Source organism: Salvia splendens, chromosome 18 (assembly GCF_004379255.2).
Source record: "Salvia splendens isolate huo1 chromosome 18, SspV2, whole genome shotgun sequence".
NCBI classification, from domain to species: Eukaryota; Viridiplantae; Streptophyta; class Magnoliopsida; order Lamiales; family Lamiaceae; genus Salvia; species Salvia splendens.
The window spans coordinates 23,537,488-23,554,116 of NC_056049.1; the positions used below are offsets into that span (position 1 = coordinate 23,537,488).

General features: G+C 34.7%; 2 protein-coding genes across 2 annotated transcripts; one reads left to right on the forward strand and one right to left on the reverse strand.

Annotated features, from left to right (window-relative positions):
- Nucleotides 1–6,583: 6,583 nt before the first annotated feature.
- Nucleotides 6,584–8,417, reverse strand: LOC121776955. The gene is made up of 3 exons (XM_042174091.1): nucleotides 7,789–8,417; nucleotides 6,652–6,962; nucleotides 6,584–6,595 (listed from the first exon to the last, which is right to left on the reverse strand). Exons 1-3 carry the CDS (start codon nucleotides 7,832–7,834, stop codon nucleotides 6,584–6,586), a joined length of 369 nt encoding a protein of 122 aa, XP_042030025.1. The 5' UTR covers nucleotides 7,835–8,417.
- Nucleotides 8,418–11,004: 2,587 nt separating this feature from the next.
- LOC121777703 (tropinone reductase homolog At5g06060-like) lies at nucleotides 11,005–13,534 on the forward strand. The gene is made up of 5 exons (XM_042175047.1): nucleotides 11,005–11,216; nucleotides 11,390–11,597; nucleotides 12,202–12,418; nucleotides 12,508–12,614; nucleotides 13,210–13,534. The coding sequence occupies exons 1-5, from the start codon at nucleotides 11,140–11,142 to the stop codon at nucleotides 13,387–13,389; spliced, it is 789 nt and encodes a 262-aa protein (XP_042030981.1). The 5' UTR covers nucleotides 11,005–11,139; the 3' UTR covers nucleotides 13,390–13,534.
- Nucleotides 13,535–16,629: the final 3,095 nt, after the last annotated feature.

Genomic DNA, 16,629 nt, shown 5'->3' on the forward strand with positions numbered 1-16,629 from the left:
TTGTCAAAACATCAGACATTCCATGAGAGGAGCAAGCATGTGGATGTTAAGCTTCATTTTGTGAGGGATGAAGTTGAAATGGGCTCAGTGAAGATTGAAAAGGTAGCTACTGAGCACAATGCAGCTGATATGCTAACAAAGGTGTTGCCCGGACTTAAGTTGAAGTATTGCATGGATTTGGTGAATCTGATTCAGCTGAAGTGATTGTGGAAGATGGATGAAATCTATGGATTGTCCAGTTATGTCCCAAGGTGGAGATTTGTTATGAGGATTGGGGCAAAACTGCACAATCAGTTCAGTTCGGTTACCAATATACTGTTCGGCGATTAGGGACCGATATGCTGTTCGGTGATCTGACGAACTGCAATCATGCTCGGTGATTGGTCGAGTTTGTAGTCGTGCTCAGGGATTAACCGAGCTCAATGTTCGGTGTTGAGCTCGGTGCTCAGTGCTCGGTGTTGGTGCTCGGTGTTGGCCGAACTTAAACGAGTTCGGAGTTGGCCGAACTTAAACGAGTTCGGAGTTGACAGTTGTTATTAACTGATGCACGTCGTCGGATGCGACTAGTTAGTTAGCTTTAAATGAAAGCCGTTAGGTTGAACTAGTTAAATAGAGCCGAGCTGTGGAAATAGAAAAGAGAATTTTTCATCCAAGAGTTTTGTAATCTTCCACACAAATAAAACACAAGATTTCCATTGACTCTCCGAGAATTGTTTTTGCTTATTCATTTTCATATCAAGTATTCGTTCTTCTCGTTCCGGAATCGATCTCGTTGTGATAACAAGATTGAGTCGCATATCTGATAGCATTACAAATAATAATAGACCCAACATTTCACTAACTTTTTTCCGCTCATATTTTTTTATAAAACTAATATATAAAAGTGGACCATTCCACTATATTTTTTCATCAACTTTCATTTACATTTATTAAAACCCGTGCCGAACTCAAATAAGACTTCTAAAGTGGGACGGAGGGATTACATGTTTTATAAATCCATATTTAATCGAATTTAAATTTTCAAACTTCATTTTTGATAATTGGTGGGCTATTAATTTCACTATGGAAGTGAATTCCATCTCTATAACATTACTCCAATTAACCAAGAAATTAACCGATCTTGAAAACGACAAGATGCCAATCAAACGGCTAATAAAAAAAAGTTAAAGGAGTTTGGAGGGTCTGTCTAGTGTGGTGAGAGGTGGGGGGCGCCCCACGCCGTTAATACACTGCGAATTTCAACCAACTTTCCTCGTTTTTTGGCACTGTTTTTGTCGGCTTGCATGTGATGTTTTATCACCCCCATGGATTCATTCACTTTTAATCCTCTATTTAATTTTTATTTTAATTTTATGTTCGACATTGTATTTCTAGGGCTAGGGTGGGTACACGACTATTTCTTTCATTTCTCTATTTAATTTTATGTAGGCCATTGTATTCCTAGGTTGGGGTGGATACACGACCATTTCTTTAATTTCGTTATTTTGTTTCCTTATATCAATGTTAATATCAAAAGTTTCGAAAATGAATTTAATCATAACCTCTTGCTCATTGATTTGGAATTGATCGATATAACTTTTTGTGTATGCTGACTTGAAGTTTGAATTCGTAACTCAATTTTGATTTTAAGTTTAGTAGGGCATAATTGTAATTTCAATAAACAATGGTCGGAATTATTGGCGATCGATTTGGCCGCTTGTGAAGGCAGATGGAGTGCGGCCGCCGGCATAGTCCGCCATAGACACACGCCCACTCTCTCTCTCTTAAATATAATTGACTTCAATCATCAATGCTATCGTAAATCTAAAGCTATTGAAATATCAGCTTAGTCATAATCATATAAATAAATTTTATTATATTTAACACGTTTTTAGCATATGAAATTCTAAACCACAAAGTGGCTAGTGTTGTGGAAATGATATTAGTGGGATTGGACATAACGAAGGCCGTTGTCGACTTGATTTCGTCTGAAATTGGAAACCAACAAACTGAAGTGGAGTAGTAAGTTATAGAAATGCCTCACCGACTCGCTGGTGTCGTGTTGGTTATTAGAACACTGATGTTATTATGTCGTGTCAATCTTAATATATGTTTTAAAGGGATTAATGTCATGTGTACGTTGTATTTGGATCTATAGATAGCAGATCGTATTCGGTTGGATTGGTATCTAGTTGACCGATAACGATCAACCCATAAGATTTGACAACCTTTTGGATGTTTTCTTCTCACACATCGACTCTCTTTTTTGTTGCGAACATTGAAACCTCTCTGCTTCTATTAATCGTTCCCGCCTTCTATCTAGTGAGTCATCACTGTTGGTAGCTGCATTGTTAGCAAAGGTCGAGCAATGGCATCACGAGTCGGCGACGAGCTACCGTGGAATCGGAGATAGCTTCAAAAGATGATTAATCGGTTTGCTCAGCAATACACATGGGCCGGTGGTTGGGTCAGTCCCGACCTCACCTAGATCCATCCTCATGCTATAATTTGATTCGAGTTTGATCCTAAAGCATGTATTTAGTTTCATATTTCCTTTGCCTATATAAAGCGTGTAGTATTTATTTGCGAATGATATGAGATGATTAAAGTAGAAGAGTGAAACATAATATATATATATATATATATATATATATATATATATATAGGGATGTATTCATTTCCTTTTCTTATATTTCCTCCTTTTTCCTTCTTGATCTCAACCGTTTATTTTCTACATCCTAAGGCCGAAAATATTCAACTTAAATAATACATTTTAATACAATTTTTAACGTGGAAGGGCATTATAGGGAAATAATAGCTTGGTGGTTAAGGAAAATTCCATCAAATCCTCCCATGAAATCTTCCGTTTTTTTCATCTTCTTCACGCGTTCCAGACGCAATTTTTTGCAGTATTCCATCTTTGAAATTCGAAGCATAGTATTTGGGTCGTTGCAATTTCCGTCTCTCTCGGCTGTTCGATCCTAGGGTTTTCTATCTTGTTACGCCGGCGTTGTTATAATCTTGTTACGCCGGCGTTGTTATAATCATTTTTTTCAATTCTATTTTCTCCGTATGCGTGTATTTGTTTATGTATCGTAGGTATCAATACCAATTCAGATCCGATTTGTTATCCAGATACTTGTTGAGCACGTATTTCGTGTGTTGCGATATATTGCAAAAAACAACTTTGGCGAGGTTTCAATTATTGTCCGTTAGGGTTCTTGTTATGGTCTGTGGATGCCCAATAGTTGTGGATTGTTGATTTAGTATAGGGTGAGAGTCAAAACCATGATGATGCACCGTTAGTACGTATCAGTCCTTGTGGGTCTCGTTAATGGCGTGGCTAATGTAGTTATGTAAATTGATACTAACAATACACCAAATAGTTATGGATAATCTATTTTATAGACTATATAATGCGTAATTTATGTAATGCAATGTATAGGATAGTGTAAATAATGACCGACCGCGATTATGAAACATTCCTTCAGGGTTTAGCTCTTGGCTTGAATAGTGCAGCAATTTAAAACGATACGTATAATGCACAAAATGATGAAGTATAATGAATTGTTTTTACTATATAATGCATAATAAGTGTGCGGCAATGCATAGGGTATAAGTATTGGGTCGTAGTATTGATGTTTGGCACACGTTTGTTTTGACCCCTAAGGGTTTAATAAGTCTAGGGGCTAGGGTATAGTACGCACACATTAATTACAACGTTTAAGAATAGCTTGTATTTGACCTATAAATAAATCACGTAAGCTTCCAATTGACATATTATACTATTTATAGTTGGTACAAATAATGCACCAAATGATGGAGTATAATGACATTTTTTGCCAATATAATGCATAATACGTGGGCGGCAATGTATAGGTTATAAATATCGGGTTGTAGTATTGATGTTTGTCACATGTTTCTTGTTTCCCGTTAGGGTTTAATAATCCTAGGGGCTAGGGTATAGTACATACCCATTAATAAAAACGTATAAGAATAGCTTGTGTTTGACCTAAAAATAAATCACGTAAGTTTCCAATGTACATGTTGTACTCAATAAAGTTGGTTTAAATAATGCACCAAATGAATATTTATATGCCTAATGCATTATATTATCTGTATAATGCATACTATGTTATTTGCAATGTATAGGTTGTACGAATATTTGAAGGACCGATAGTATGCCTTATTCCTTTAGGTCTTAAATATCGGTTAGTAGTTTTGATGTTTTGCACACGTTTCTTGTTTCACCTAGGGTTTAATAAGCCTAGGGGGTAGGGTATGGTACGTACACATCAAAAAAACGTTTAAGATGACGGATAATGAATTGTATTGACTATATAATGCATAATACGTGATCGGCAATGTATAGGATAGAGAAAATAACTGATCGCCCGCGAGTATGAATCATACCTTTTGGCGTTAACCCGGTACAAATAATGCACCAAATGATTATGCATAATGGATTATATTGTCTGTATAATGCATAAAACGTCATCTGCAATGTATAGGTTGGAGGAATTAATGAAGGACCACTTCCAGGAAGCTATACCACTTGATTAAGAAGGTCATGGCCATCAGGAAGCATTTGGAGAGGAACAAGAAGGATAAGGATTCCAAGTTCAGGTTGATTTTGGTGGAGAGCAGGATTCACCGCTTGGCCCATTAATACAAGAAGACCAAGTAGCTTCCATCTATGTGGAAATATTAAGCCGAGATTGATTGCTAGGTGCACGGTTATTATTTGTCCCAAGGGTTTAGGAATTCTTGGGGCTAGGTTGTAGTATGCATTGAGTCCACGAGTTTAGGTCATTCATCTAAGGTTCATCTAAGGTTTAGGAATCATATCCGTTAGGTAGTAGTTTTTAGCCGATATACACAATGTACACATGATACTATATAATGCTTGTTTTAAGTGCTGTAATGCACGTTTTTGGATATATAATGTACTTTTATACTCACAAATTTAATTTAAGTTTGGCCTTAGTTTCAATGTTTGGCGCACGTTTCTTGTTTCCCCTAAGGGTTTAGCAAGCCTAGGGGCTAGGGTGTAGTATGTTCTAAGTCAAAAAAACGTTGTCCAAGTACACGAGCTGCGGTAATTCATCTGGGGTTGCACATGCATAGCGCGCAGTTATTTTTTAACTGATATACACAAATTGCGGTAATTCATCTGGGGTGCACATGCATAGCGCGTAGGTTATATATTCAATAATATCCATTACTCGTTACAATTTGGTGCATTATTCGTATCGGTTTACAATTTGTTATTAATGTCTACGTACTATACCCTAGCCCCTAAGCTTATTAAACCCATAGGGAAGCAAGAAAAGTGTGTTAAACATCGTAACACGGTACAACTTGTTCGAATGCATTGCAGTTCACATTTTGTGCATTATATAGTCATTAGTATCCATTACTCGTTACCATGTGGTGTAGTATGTACATAATAATGCAAAATACTTGACAAACAATGCATCCCAGAACATATTACGAAACTGATACTGTACATTGTTAGCATTGAAGGTTTTCATTATTATGCACACACACTTAATGGAATGTACAATAACAATATACTACAGTTAGAAACTTAGACGTTGGTTGTCGACAATAGAGATGGTCGACCTCCCCCCTGGCTTTCTTCTCCTCACTCTGTTCTGGAGCCGTGCTTGGGCCTGCCTCAGCCAATCGTTCCCTATATTTTTGTGCTAGGGCTACTGGAATAACATCATCGACTGTTTCGTCGATTTCAAGTCGTAGCAGCTTCTCTGATATGTAATCATCAAAATTAAATATCAGACTTTTACTATTACAAAATACAATAATGCATAATATATGCTATATAATGCATACTACTAGTTACAGAATGCACAGATTATTTAAAATAATGCACAAATGAGTAATACTAAACATTTTTTGGAACTCTCGTTAAAACCTTTTGAACCATGTACACATGAAGTCTAATAATGCATAATACCAGGCAAACAACGTTCTGTGTAAAGATGTGCACATATTAATGTTTACATATTAATGCAAACAACGTAATTAATCAGATCACATGAATGATTGCGTAACACATTCGCATAATGCATTAAACATCACTGATAATGCACAGGCTAAGTTCAATAATGCATATACCTAGGCCCATATACCTAGGCCTCAAACAGTAGCTCTAGGCCATTGCATTACGCACTACGATTGTTGCATTATTTGTGTAAAATACACAAACAACGTTTGTAATGCATAATCTAATACGAATACTTACATTATAAGCATATATGATGCACATACAATTCAGGCGTAGTATATATATGTTTTAAATTATTAGGTGTGCAATAAACGAATGCATTATTTAGTTGAGGCGATAGCATTACGCACAACGATTGTTGCATTATTTGTGTAAAATACACAAACAAAGTTTTGTAATGCATAATCTAATACGAATACTTACATTATAAGCAGATATGATATACATAAAATAAAGGCGTACTACATACGGGGCTTAATTTATTAGGTGTATAATAAAAATGCATTATTTAGTGTTGCCATTGCATTGCGCACAAGGATTAGTGCATTATTTGGCATGCGTTAAGCATTACGAGAGTTAATTGGCCACCTATACAGACAAAAAAAATATTACAAACAAGACAAAGAACATAATACACCAATTACACACAAAGTATTTGTATCCGTCTGATTAAAAAGAATGCACATACGGTTCGGCTGAGTGTTCACAAGATCAAAATTAGAAAGACTATGCTCAAAAACATTGTTCAGTGTATTCAAGGTTGTAAAAATATCTAAAGTGCTAAGTCTTCCAACAAAGACTGTGCTAAGTTTTCGCCCCGTAGGTGGTTTAGGCTCACCTTGACTACCAGAGGTCCCAGGGCCTATCTCGGCTAACCTCTCCCTAAATCTTTTGGCTAGCGCCACGGGAATAATGTCGTCGACAACACTGTCTTTGTCGACTCTAAGCTGGTTATCTGAAATGGACCGAAAAACACATCATGAACTGAATTTGATTACTGATTAATATGTATAGCACAATATATGATGCTTAAGTCACAATGAATAACGAATTAAACTTAAACACCACAGCTAACACCATTAATACATATACCACAACATATGATGCGTAAGTCATAATAAATAATGTATTAAACTTAACAACTACAGCTAAGACCGGCAATAATGCTTAAAATACTGACTACAATGCATATGTCATGTTACATAATGCATAGTGTAAGTTAAATAATGCACATAAAATTTTTTGTTAACATTAGGTTGTATATCACAGATGACACTACTTACACCTCTAAAATGCAACAAAACCTGGAATGTATGCTGTTATGCTTTGACATAATGCAATGCAGATAAAAAAAACAAAATCAGATGAGATTAATGCGGATAACTACGTACAGCAAGGAAAAACTGATGATGTAAGAACAATTAATGGAGCATACTAATCTTAGCCATAATGCATAAAATCAACCAGATAATTATAACTGTCAATTCACATTGTAAAGAATCTATATTTAATCCTCAATCTGAATCCTCTGTAACAATACAAACAACACTCCATGTTAACAGCAATATAATGCATAGATAATGATACATAATGTACAGTATGCCCTAAAAGCACAACAGCATACATTCCATAATGTACAGTATAACAATACAAACAACACTCCATGTTAACTATTTTATTCTCTAGCACAGTTAATACAAACAACACACAGACATGGGAATACCATTATACACAATAAACTAATCCGATACTGAAAAGCACAAGATGCGACGACAAATTACCTGCATCCTGTGATGCTTGGGAGCGCGGACGACCTCTTTTCGGCATTTTGAACCTGGCATACAACGGAAATATAAGAGACCTAATTCCATCCCTATTTAACACAACACAATTTCTACGTCAGGATAATCAGTGACAACCTTAGTCGAACAACTAATTTCAGAGATTTCTACGCCTCGCCGCATTCAAAGATTCAATTTTAACAACGTGGGTCTGCAAAATCACGACAAAAAGAAGCCTAAATCACTATGGAAACATACCTAGTAGAAACGAATCGGTGTTTCTGAGTAGATGTTATCGGTGATAGCTATTTCCTCCGAAATTTGGTCGACAAAATCCCCAATCTTCAGACGCGGCGCTGGGAGGGAGTTGTCTAGGGTTTCGGTTGTGGAGAGAGTGGAAGGAGTGGGATGGGGTGAAAGAATAATGAATGAAGAAAGAAGAAGATTGAGATCGTTTCAAATCCCACGAAAGTCGTGTATTCCAAAAATATGGCGGTTCATATTCGGCCAAAATGTCTAGATTACCCCTATAATGCATTTACGAACCTTCTATAATGCAACACGGAAGTAGATTTATTGAAACAATGTGATCCGTCGATTCCCTAGATCTAACGGGTATTATTAAGAAGGAAAAAAGATGTAAGATGTGAAAAGGAGAATAAGGTGCCCCTATATATATATATATATATATATATATATATATATATATATATATATATATATATATATATATATAGTTTTGATCTATGCAAAGCTCATTCTTAATACAAAAATGCAGAACCAAACATACAAAGGTCATTTTTAAGTCATCGTAAGCTTATTTTTACGTCATTATAGTAAGGGTGTCCACTATAAGGCGGACACGCCCAATAGCCCCGCCCCAGTTTTTGTCCATAGCCCCAATTTTATTGTCCATAGCCCCAAAATTCTATTTCCGCCACTATAGTGGACACCTCCAATAGCCCCCAAATTCCAAATACAAAATTCAACATTTTCATAGCCGCGTCCTCGCCCCGAACGCGGCTATCCCGCGTCCGCCGCCCCAATAGCCCCCAAAAGTTGTCCGCCCACCTTCCCCACTATAGCCGCCCGCCCACCACCCCAGGACGCGGCTATAGCCGCGTCCTGCCCATATTGGACACTCTAATGATGACATAAAATTATCTTAACAGGACCTCAAACCCAAATTTTATAATATGACCTAAAACTACTTTATAATGACCATCCATGTTTTTATTTAATTATTGACCGTTAGATTGCAAAATATCATGGTCTGGATTTAGTCTGGATTTTATATTGAAATCAATTTTTGTATTGATCATTTTCATATATATATATATATATATATGACTCTAGGGATGTGATATATTGCTAAATAATTAGCAATCCAAAATTAAGACTAATTTTTAACCATTAAATTAGGAGATTTATTGGTTAATATAATGCCAAGTTGATTATACTTATAAAAATTATTCTAAAACTTTACATTTACGTAACTCTCTCAATTTAAATAATTTTTTTACAAAAAATATATCAAATTAAAGGTAATTTTATAACGATTTTAATGAGATCTCAATTGCATATGTTCCGACGACGTTCGGATGATGAAATTTGATGATTTTAATTTCAGTTTTCATATATGTTGATAAGCAGATTTTTTATCAATAAATACATAAAAAATTTTCAATATTATGCAAGTAAAATCTCAATATAATGCATGCAAAATCTCAATAAAACTGTGTCGATATTTTCGTGTACTTGTGTTGAAATACTCATGTTATTGTGTTGATATTTGGAATACACTATGTTGATATAAAAAAATACAAAAATTATGATATGATAACAGAATGTCGATCTCACTCATTTTATAGACTAAGGAAGTATTTTTGGATGGTAGTCTTATGATATTTTTGAAACCAAAGCCCAACAATTTTATACTCCACTAACAATGATGCAAAACAAAAAGACGTTTGACGAATTCTTAAATTAAAACTTCTTGTGTGGGTTTATTAGTTGGGCCACGTTCACAAGATATGGTCCATCAAAACATATTTCACCCTTTGTATAAAATATTAAATCACTGCTTTCTTTAGGGGTAATTATTTTTCGAGGGACTAATTAAGTAATTTTCTTGATAGATAATCATGAAGATGAACTTCACCACCACTGAAAACTTCATACTAGTATTTGTATTGACAGTGTTTTAGTAATAAATTATATTGCTGTGCATGTTATTTTAGTATCAAGTTTATAAGTTGTGAATAACTATTTTGTATAAAATACAGGAGTATGTTGTTAAAATGTGATTATCCTGTTTGACGTAAAAATTCAAAAATATTATAATAAAGTAAAGCTAATTAATTTTATCTGTTTGGTTGTTAAAGTAAGTGTTACTGTTATACAAGTATATTTCTAATTTTAAAATTTAAATAATACTCCTAGTATTGTTTTTCAATTGATTAATTAAAAATGTAAAATCGTAATCATTTGACATACGCATTGTATGAGTGGACTGATGACACTAGTTGATGCAGTAAAATTCAAAATGTAATGACAAACTTCTTTGGCACTCTGGTGAGCTCTAGTATGAAGTCTGTTAGTGGGATTTACTGAAACGTGAACAACTGGATATACTGAAAGGAGTGAACAACACTTTCAGATTAAATTAATTTAGTGGTTCTACCAGTATTTGATCAGATACAATTCAGGTTTTAGAAGTTTCGTATGTTGATTCTGCCTGACTTTGAACCGAAAAAGATCAATAAGAAGATGCCTGAAACGAAACATCGCGTCTCTTCCATTTCTTAACTGATTTTAACAGTTTTTAAGGAGTTTCAAAAATTGCAAATCAGTCCTTCAACTATTAGAAATTATATTTCTGGATGAATTTCTACACAGCTCGACCCCAGCCAGAGGCTTTGCCCCTTGGACCCCGCTACTCGGGGTCGCTGTCCCCTAACCCCGTCTAATCATAATGAATTCAAATAAGCGTGCACTCCGTACTTCCAAATTGATATGATGCCTCATTATGATAATATTGATCAATTAAATATCCGTCAAAGCTAAAAGCGATATCGACAATTGTTATCGACAGTTCTAGAAGTGTCGTACAAGAGAAATCAGTTGTAGAAAATTACATTAAATAAAATATGACGTAAATTAGACTCATAAAGAGAAATCAGTTGTAGAAAATTGGCTAGTTTATTATTTTAGCGACTGTACTAAAATTAATGAAAAAATCGATAAGATAACCGTGCTAGTGATTTTAACGCCTATGAAATTCAGCTATTCAATTCAGATTTGTGGAGTAAAAATTAGGGCAAAATATAGATAACGGAAGGAGACAATCCGATGGCCGGAAGCAGCAATTCGCGGTGGTCTTTGGCCGGCATGACTGCACTTGTCACCGGCGGCACTCGTGGAATTGGGTAACCTTTTCTCTCTTTTCATGCTAAAGCTATACTGCACTGTACACCTCTATCAATTTAAGCTTTCCAGTGTCAAAATCAATCTAGAATCGGGTTAAATTAGAAGCCTTGAGCTCGAATTCAGTTTCTAATCGATCATCGTTGCTTGTTTGTGATGACTGGATCGCTATCAGGTTTGCTACTGTGGAAGAGATGGCGGAAATGGGCGCCACTGTGTATACGTGTTCGAGAAATGAGGAAGAGCTCAATCAGCGTTTGCAGGAGTGGAGTTCGAAGGGGTTTAATGTCAGTGGCTCTGTATGCGATGCGTCTTCTAGAGAACAAAGATCGCAGCTCATGGATAAAGTTTCCTCTCTTTTCAGCGGCAAGCTTAACATTTTGGTGAGTTATCGCGAACGGTGTTTATCTGTAATTATGTCTTTTCGTTTTGAGTTGAATTCGATGTTTCTTCTGCTATTTTAACTAGAGAATTAGGTTCTTGTTGTGCAATTGATTTTGCCTCTTTTGAATCTGGAGATTGTGCTACATTGAGTGTCTATTTGGCCGAGGTAGTTGATGATTATACTATAAACTCTGAGGACTAGCTATTTTTGGTCTAATTAAACTGCGTACATCGGAATAAAACTCTTGCTAAAGTCTACTACAATGAAGTGGATAAATAAGTGAGGTTCAATCCAGAGGAAAGGTCACTATTATTATTTGATGTAATTATTAATACATGGATGAACTTTGTTGATGAATTTCAGATCTTTCTTGAAGGATTATGACGGTTGTAGAAAACTTGTGCTGAATGGATAGGCATTGTTTGTCGTTGTTTATTTATTCGTGAGTTGGTCTCGTGTGCATTAGAATAAAACTCGTGCTGAAGTCAACTACTAGGAAGTGGATTAACTAAGTGACATCATTTGAAGAAATTTTGTTGTTTCTATTGTTTTCTCTAATGAACGGTTCACTTGAGGCTGACCTCTACAATTTTATATTGTAGGTAAATAATGTCGGGACTAATATTAGGAAGCCAACTGTTGATTACACTGCTGAAGAATATTCTAGTATCATGACTACAAACTTTGATTCTGCTTACCACCTATGTCAAGTGGCTCATCCTCTACTTAAAGCCAGTGGAAAAGGCAGCATTGTGTTTATTTCTTCTGTTGCTGGTTTGGTGCACTTATATTCTGGATCCGTCTATGGAGCTACGAAAGGTACGTTATTTTTCAGAATGTAGATTCTTCCCTCTGATGAAATATCTGCAATAGATAGAGTTGTGAATCTTTAAGTTTTCTACTTACAGGAGCAATGAATCAACTTACTAAAAATTTGGCTTGTGAGTGGGCAAAAGATAACATTAGGGTGAACTCTGTTGCTCCATGGTACATCAAGACCTCTCTTGTGAAACATGTAAGTCGTCCTTTTACCTTATTTCTCAATTTTATATTATTAGGTCCATTATGATCTAGGTGTTTGTTTAATAAGCTACTTACGGAATGACTTTACCAAGGTCCAAGACACATTCTTTTGCATATTAACCTGAGCATTGTATTGCTTTTAAAGTAAAATTTGCTTGTTGCATTAACGAAAAAGGTACACTGTCAATTCTTCGTACGGAAGTTTTTCAGTCTTCTCCTCACTGAAAGATAGGATCACTCCGATGCACTGATCTTATTGTGTAGCATAGACTTGCTTGAGTTGCCAATCTGAATGGTAATTGTCAGCTGTGCTACAAGTGATATTTTGCAGTGGCTAATCAGTCAATTTTTACAGTAATTTATATTGCTTTGACATGGAAGTGATTCTCTCTGGCCTGAGACAAAATCTTAAAAGTCATCCGTTTCCATTTATACTATAGGCTCTCTATGGTCTACTCTACTCTCTTGTGGAATGTAGAAGCACCTTGTACTTTTTATGGGCCGTTTCCTTGAATTACAATTGTGATTGGCCTGCATTCTTGAACAAGGCGAGTTTTATTATTAAGTCCAAGTTCTCATGTTTGCAGTTGCTGGAGAATGAAGAGTTCTTGGACAAAGTAGTATCTCGAACGCCTCTCAAGCGTCCCGGAGAACCGCAAGAAGTGTCGTCGTTAGTGGCCTTTCTTTGCCTGCCTGCTGCTTCCTACATTACAGGACAGATTGTAAGTGTAGATGGAGGATTCACTGTGAATGCATTTCCTCTCTGACATCCTTAACCTTTAATACTCCTGCTTTTGTTGTCTTCAACTCAATGTTTCTGGGCATATTCATAGCTCCCTTTGCTGAAATATTATACCATACATTTAAGCCCAGACTCTTGGCCCATATTTATACTTTACTTCTCTCTCTAAATTTTCTTGCATTTTCATCTGTCACACTTTTCTTGGCCCAGATTCCTGGCCCATGTTAATGTACCTATATTCTTACTTCTTTTAAATCTAAGGTTAGTATAATAATTTAAAATAAACATAGGTATTATTTATTGGCAAATATCAGTCTTTCCTGATTATGTTTTGCTAGAAATAGAAAATTAACAAGACAAACCTTTGTCCACTCATTAGTTATCAAACTCATGATTATAAATTTATTTGTATTTTTATTGCTCGAGATAAAGGTACACGTATAGTTCGTTGAGTGAAGACATTAATTTCATTTTTTTGCTTCGCTGTCAGAGCTGTGTTGTGACACTCTTTATGTTTAAAACGTTGCTCTATCTACCACCTTTATGTTGAATTCCCATTTTAATTATGAATTCGATTCGAAATCCCAATAATGCGTGTGTTAATAAACCACATCATTCCTGCACTCCAAATCAAAATACAATTTCGATTCTACCTTTGTTTCATCATGAAATGTGTTATTTATACAAAAAAAACACAAATTGAAAATCCACCCCACTTCAAAAATTTTGAGGGAAACACAAATTCAATTCATTTCGAAACTCTGACCAAAGTTTGAATATCATCTACTCCCTCCCTGCGTCCACGAATAAGAATCCCGTTTTTTCATTTTAATCCGTCCACGAATAGGAGTCTCGGTTCATAATTACCTTATATGATAAAGATGTCTCACATTCCACTAACTCATTCTACTCACACATCATTTAAAACTAATATTCCATCCGTCCCGCGTTACTCGAACGTTTCCTTTTCGGCACAGAGATTAAAGAATAAGTGATAGACAAAGTCAAATATTACGGCTGTAGGTGATAATTTTTACTAAAAATGGAAAGAGTGCAAATAACTTGGGACGCCCAGAAACATGGGACGGAGGGAGTATTTCTTAAAATTTGAGCCGGAAACAAATGGGATTTTTATTCGAGGATAGAGGGAGTATAATAAATAGTGATATACAGTCGTATATACGTGAGAGAAGTAGCTGTAAGAAGGGGACACGCGTCGCAGTGAAGGAAGAGAAGTGTGATATTCTGCTGGCCTTCCATGAAATATTTGAGTTGAGATTTGGTCCCTTACGTGTCACAGACACATATTTCTCTTCTTTTTTCACCACGTCGTTTCATTTCCATTTATGCACCCACACTCTCACTATTCAGCGCGTTCATCACACTCTCTCTCTTTTCAAACTTCAACAAATATCTTCCATCATTGATTGCAGAAGAAAGGTGAAAAAATCTTGCTATAGTGCTTTTATTATGATCAATAGGTTGTAGGTGATGCATTCAAATGATTCAAACTATGGAAAATTTATTATGCTATGCCCTTAGATGATGAATGTGTGTTTATATTTTATGGATATTAATTGTAAATTAAATTAGGCAGTGATGATCTTTAGTGGAGAAAGATGTGTTACTTTTTATTGCATGAAAATGTGGATAAAGAGTGTGAGACATCCCTGATTTTATTGATAAAATGGGAATTCCGAAAAAAAATATATAAATAGTTTCCCAAAAAAATGAGCACATTCTTGTGGGGAAATTAAACATGCTATAACACAAATTACATAACCAAAACGAAATTAAAATATGTAATGTTATATTAAATTGAGTTGGTTTGACTATAGTTTAACTGCTGAAATCGTTTTAAAATGGCCTCACGGTTTGATTAGTTCAACAAAATTTACTATTGAAATCGGTTTGATAGTCAACTTTAAGATCAAAATTATTTGATTTTGTTTCTTGATAGTATGTAATTATTTTTTGTTAGTATTTATGAATTGGGGAACATGGAGAGTGAGAATTAAATCATAAATGACTAATTACATGTCGGAAGTTATTCACGGTGTTTTAATTTTATAATGAGAAGTAATAATAATTTATCATTACTATCATGATGACTCAAACGGATTCATAGGGATAATAAGCATCCTGTAACTTGAAAATTTTAGTTTCAAATAGGGACGTCGCCAGAAATTCTATATAGGTGGGGCAAAATTCCATACAAAGACATTTTAAGGATTTTAGAATGGACATTTATAAAGGTATTTCAAAAAAAATTAAAAATAATGATCAAATAGCATAAATGAAATTTTTTGATGTGGGACATTTGCCCATGATGCATGTACATCCGTCTCTGGTTTCAAACTATCAAATGATGTACTAATTCACATGATATTATAATTTTAATTAACTAAAGATCACATTCATAATATAATTCACATGATATTATAATTTTAATTAACTAAAGATCTCATTCATAATATAGCTTTTAAAAAAGTAACGTATAAATAAATAAAAAATTCTATAAAGCTTATTTGTATAGAAATGAAATACTTGCTTTCTGGCACTAGATTTTATGTATTACTCCCTCCGTCCCTCTATAATAACAAAGTCGTATTTATTTTTGGGTTGTCTCATTGTAGCTGAGTTTTCCTTTTTTGGCAAAAAAACAACAACTTTTCTTCAATCTTACTTTATTTTCTCTTCATCTTTCTATCTTTTTCATTTTCTACTTTATTATTTATTAGTTAACTTAGTTAACACAACTTTTCTTAAATCATGTGTAGAAAAAAAAAACGTCTCTATTACAGAGAGACGAGAGGAGTATTATTTTTTGAATTAATGATGAAAGAATAAAGTACTTCTAAGAAAGATGGAAAAAAAGAGATAATGATATTTATATTTTAGAAAACATTTTATTTTTAGTGGTTCAACTTAAAAAGTAAAATATTTTAGTTTTAATAAGGCAGATAGATAATGAAAATTATTGCTCTAAAATTTTCAACACAAAAGTTCAGAAAATATAGTTTCTATTACATTCATCCCAATCAATAACATAGGATTTGGGAGAGCATATAAATATGACAACTTATAACAAATTATTAATTGTACTCCATTTTATTACATCCGTTTTTAAAATGGCAAGTCAAATAACGTATAAAATAGTTGTATGTACAAACATGAATGATTCATCATTCATACCGATGCATTTGGCTGTACTTCTCAAATTTAAAGTCATGAAATGATGAAATATCTATCTTAATTGTTTGGG

Bases quoted from the DNA above. Each gene is read 5' to 3' on its own strand.
- LOC121776955 (XM_042174091.1), bottom strand. From the start codon at position 7,834: ATGCCGAAAAGAGGTCGTCCGCGCTCCCAAGCATCACAGGATGCAG. The intron at 6,963-7,788 runs GTAATTTGTCGT...GGTCCATTTCAG, and splicing joins CCAAGCATCACAGGATGCAG to ATAACCAGCTTAGAGTCGAC.
- LOC121777703 (XM_042175047.1), top strand. From the start codon at position 11,140: ATGGCCGGAAGCAGCAATTCGCGGTGGTCTTTGGCCGGCATGACTGCA. The intron at 11,598-12,201 runs GTGAGTTATCGC...TTTATATTGTAG, and splicing joins GCGGCAAGCTTAACATTTTG to GTAAATAATGTCGGGACTAA. The intron at 12,419-12,507 runs GTACGTTATTTT...TTCTACTTACAG, and splicing joins CGTCTATGGAGCTACGAAAG to GAGCAATGAATCAACTTACT.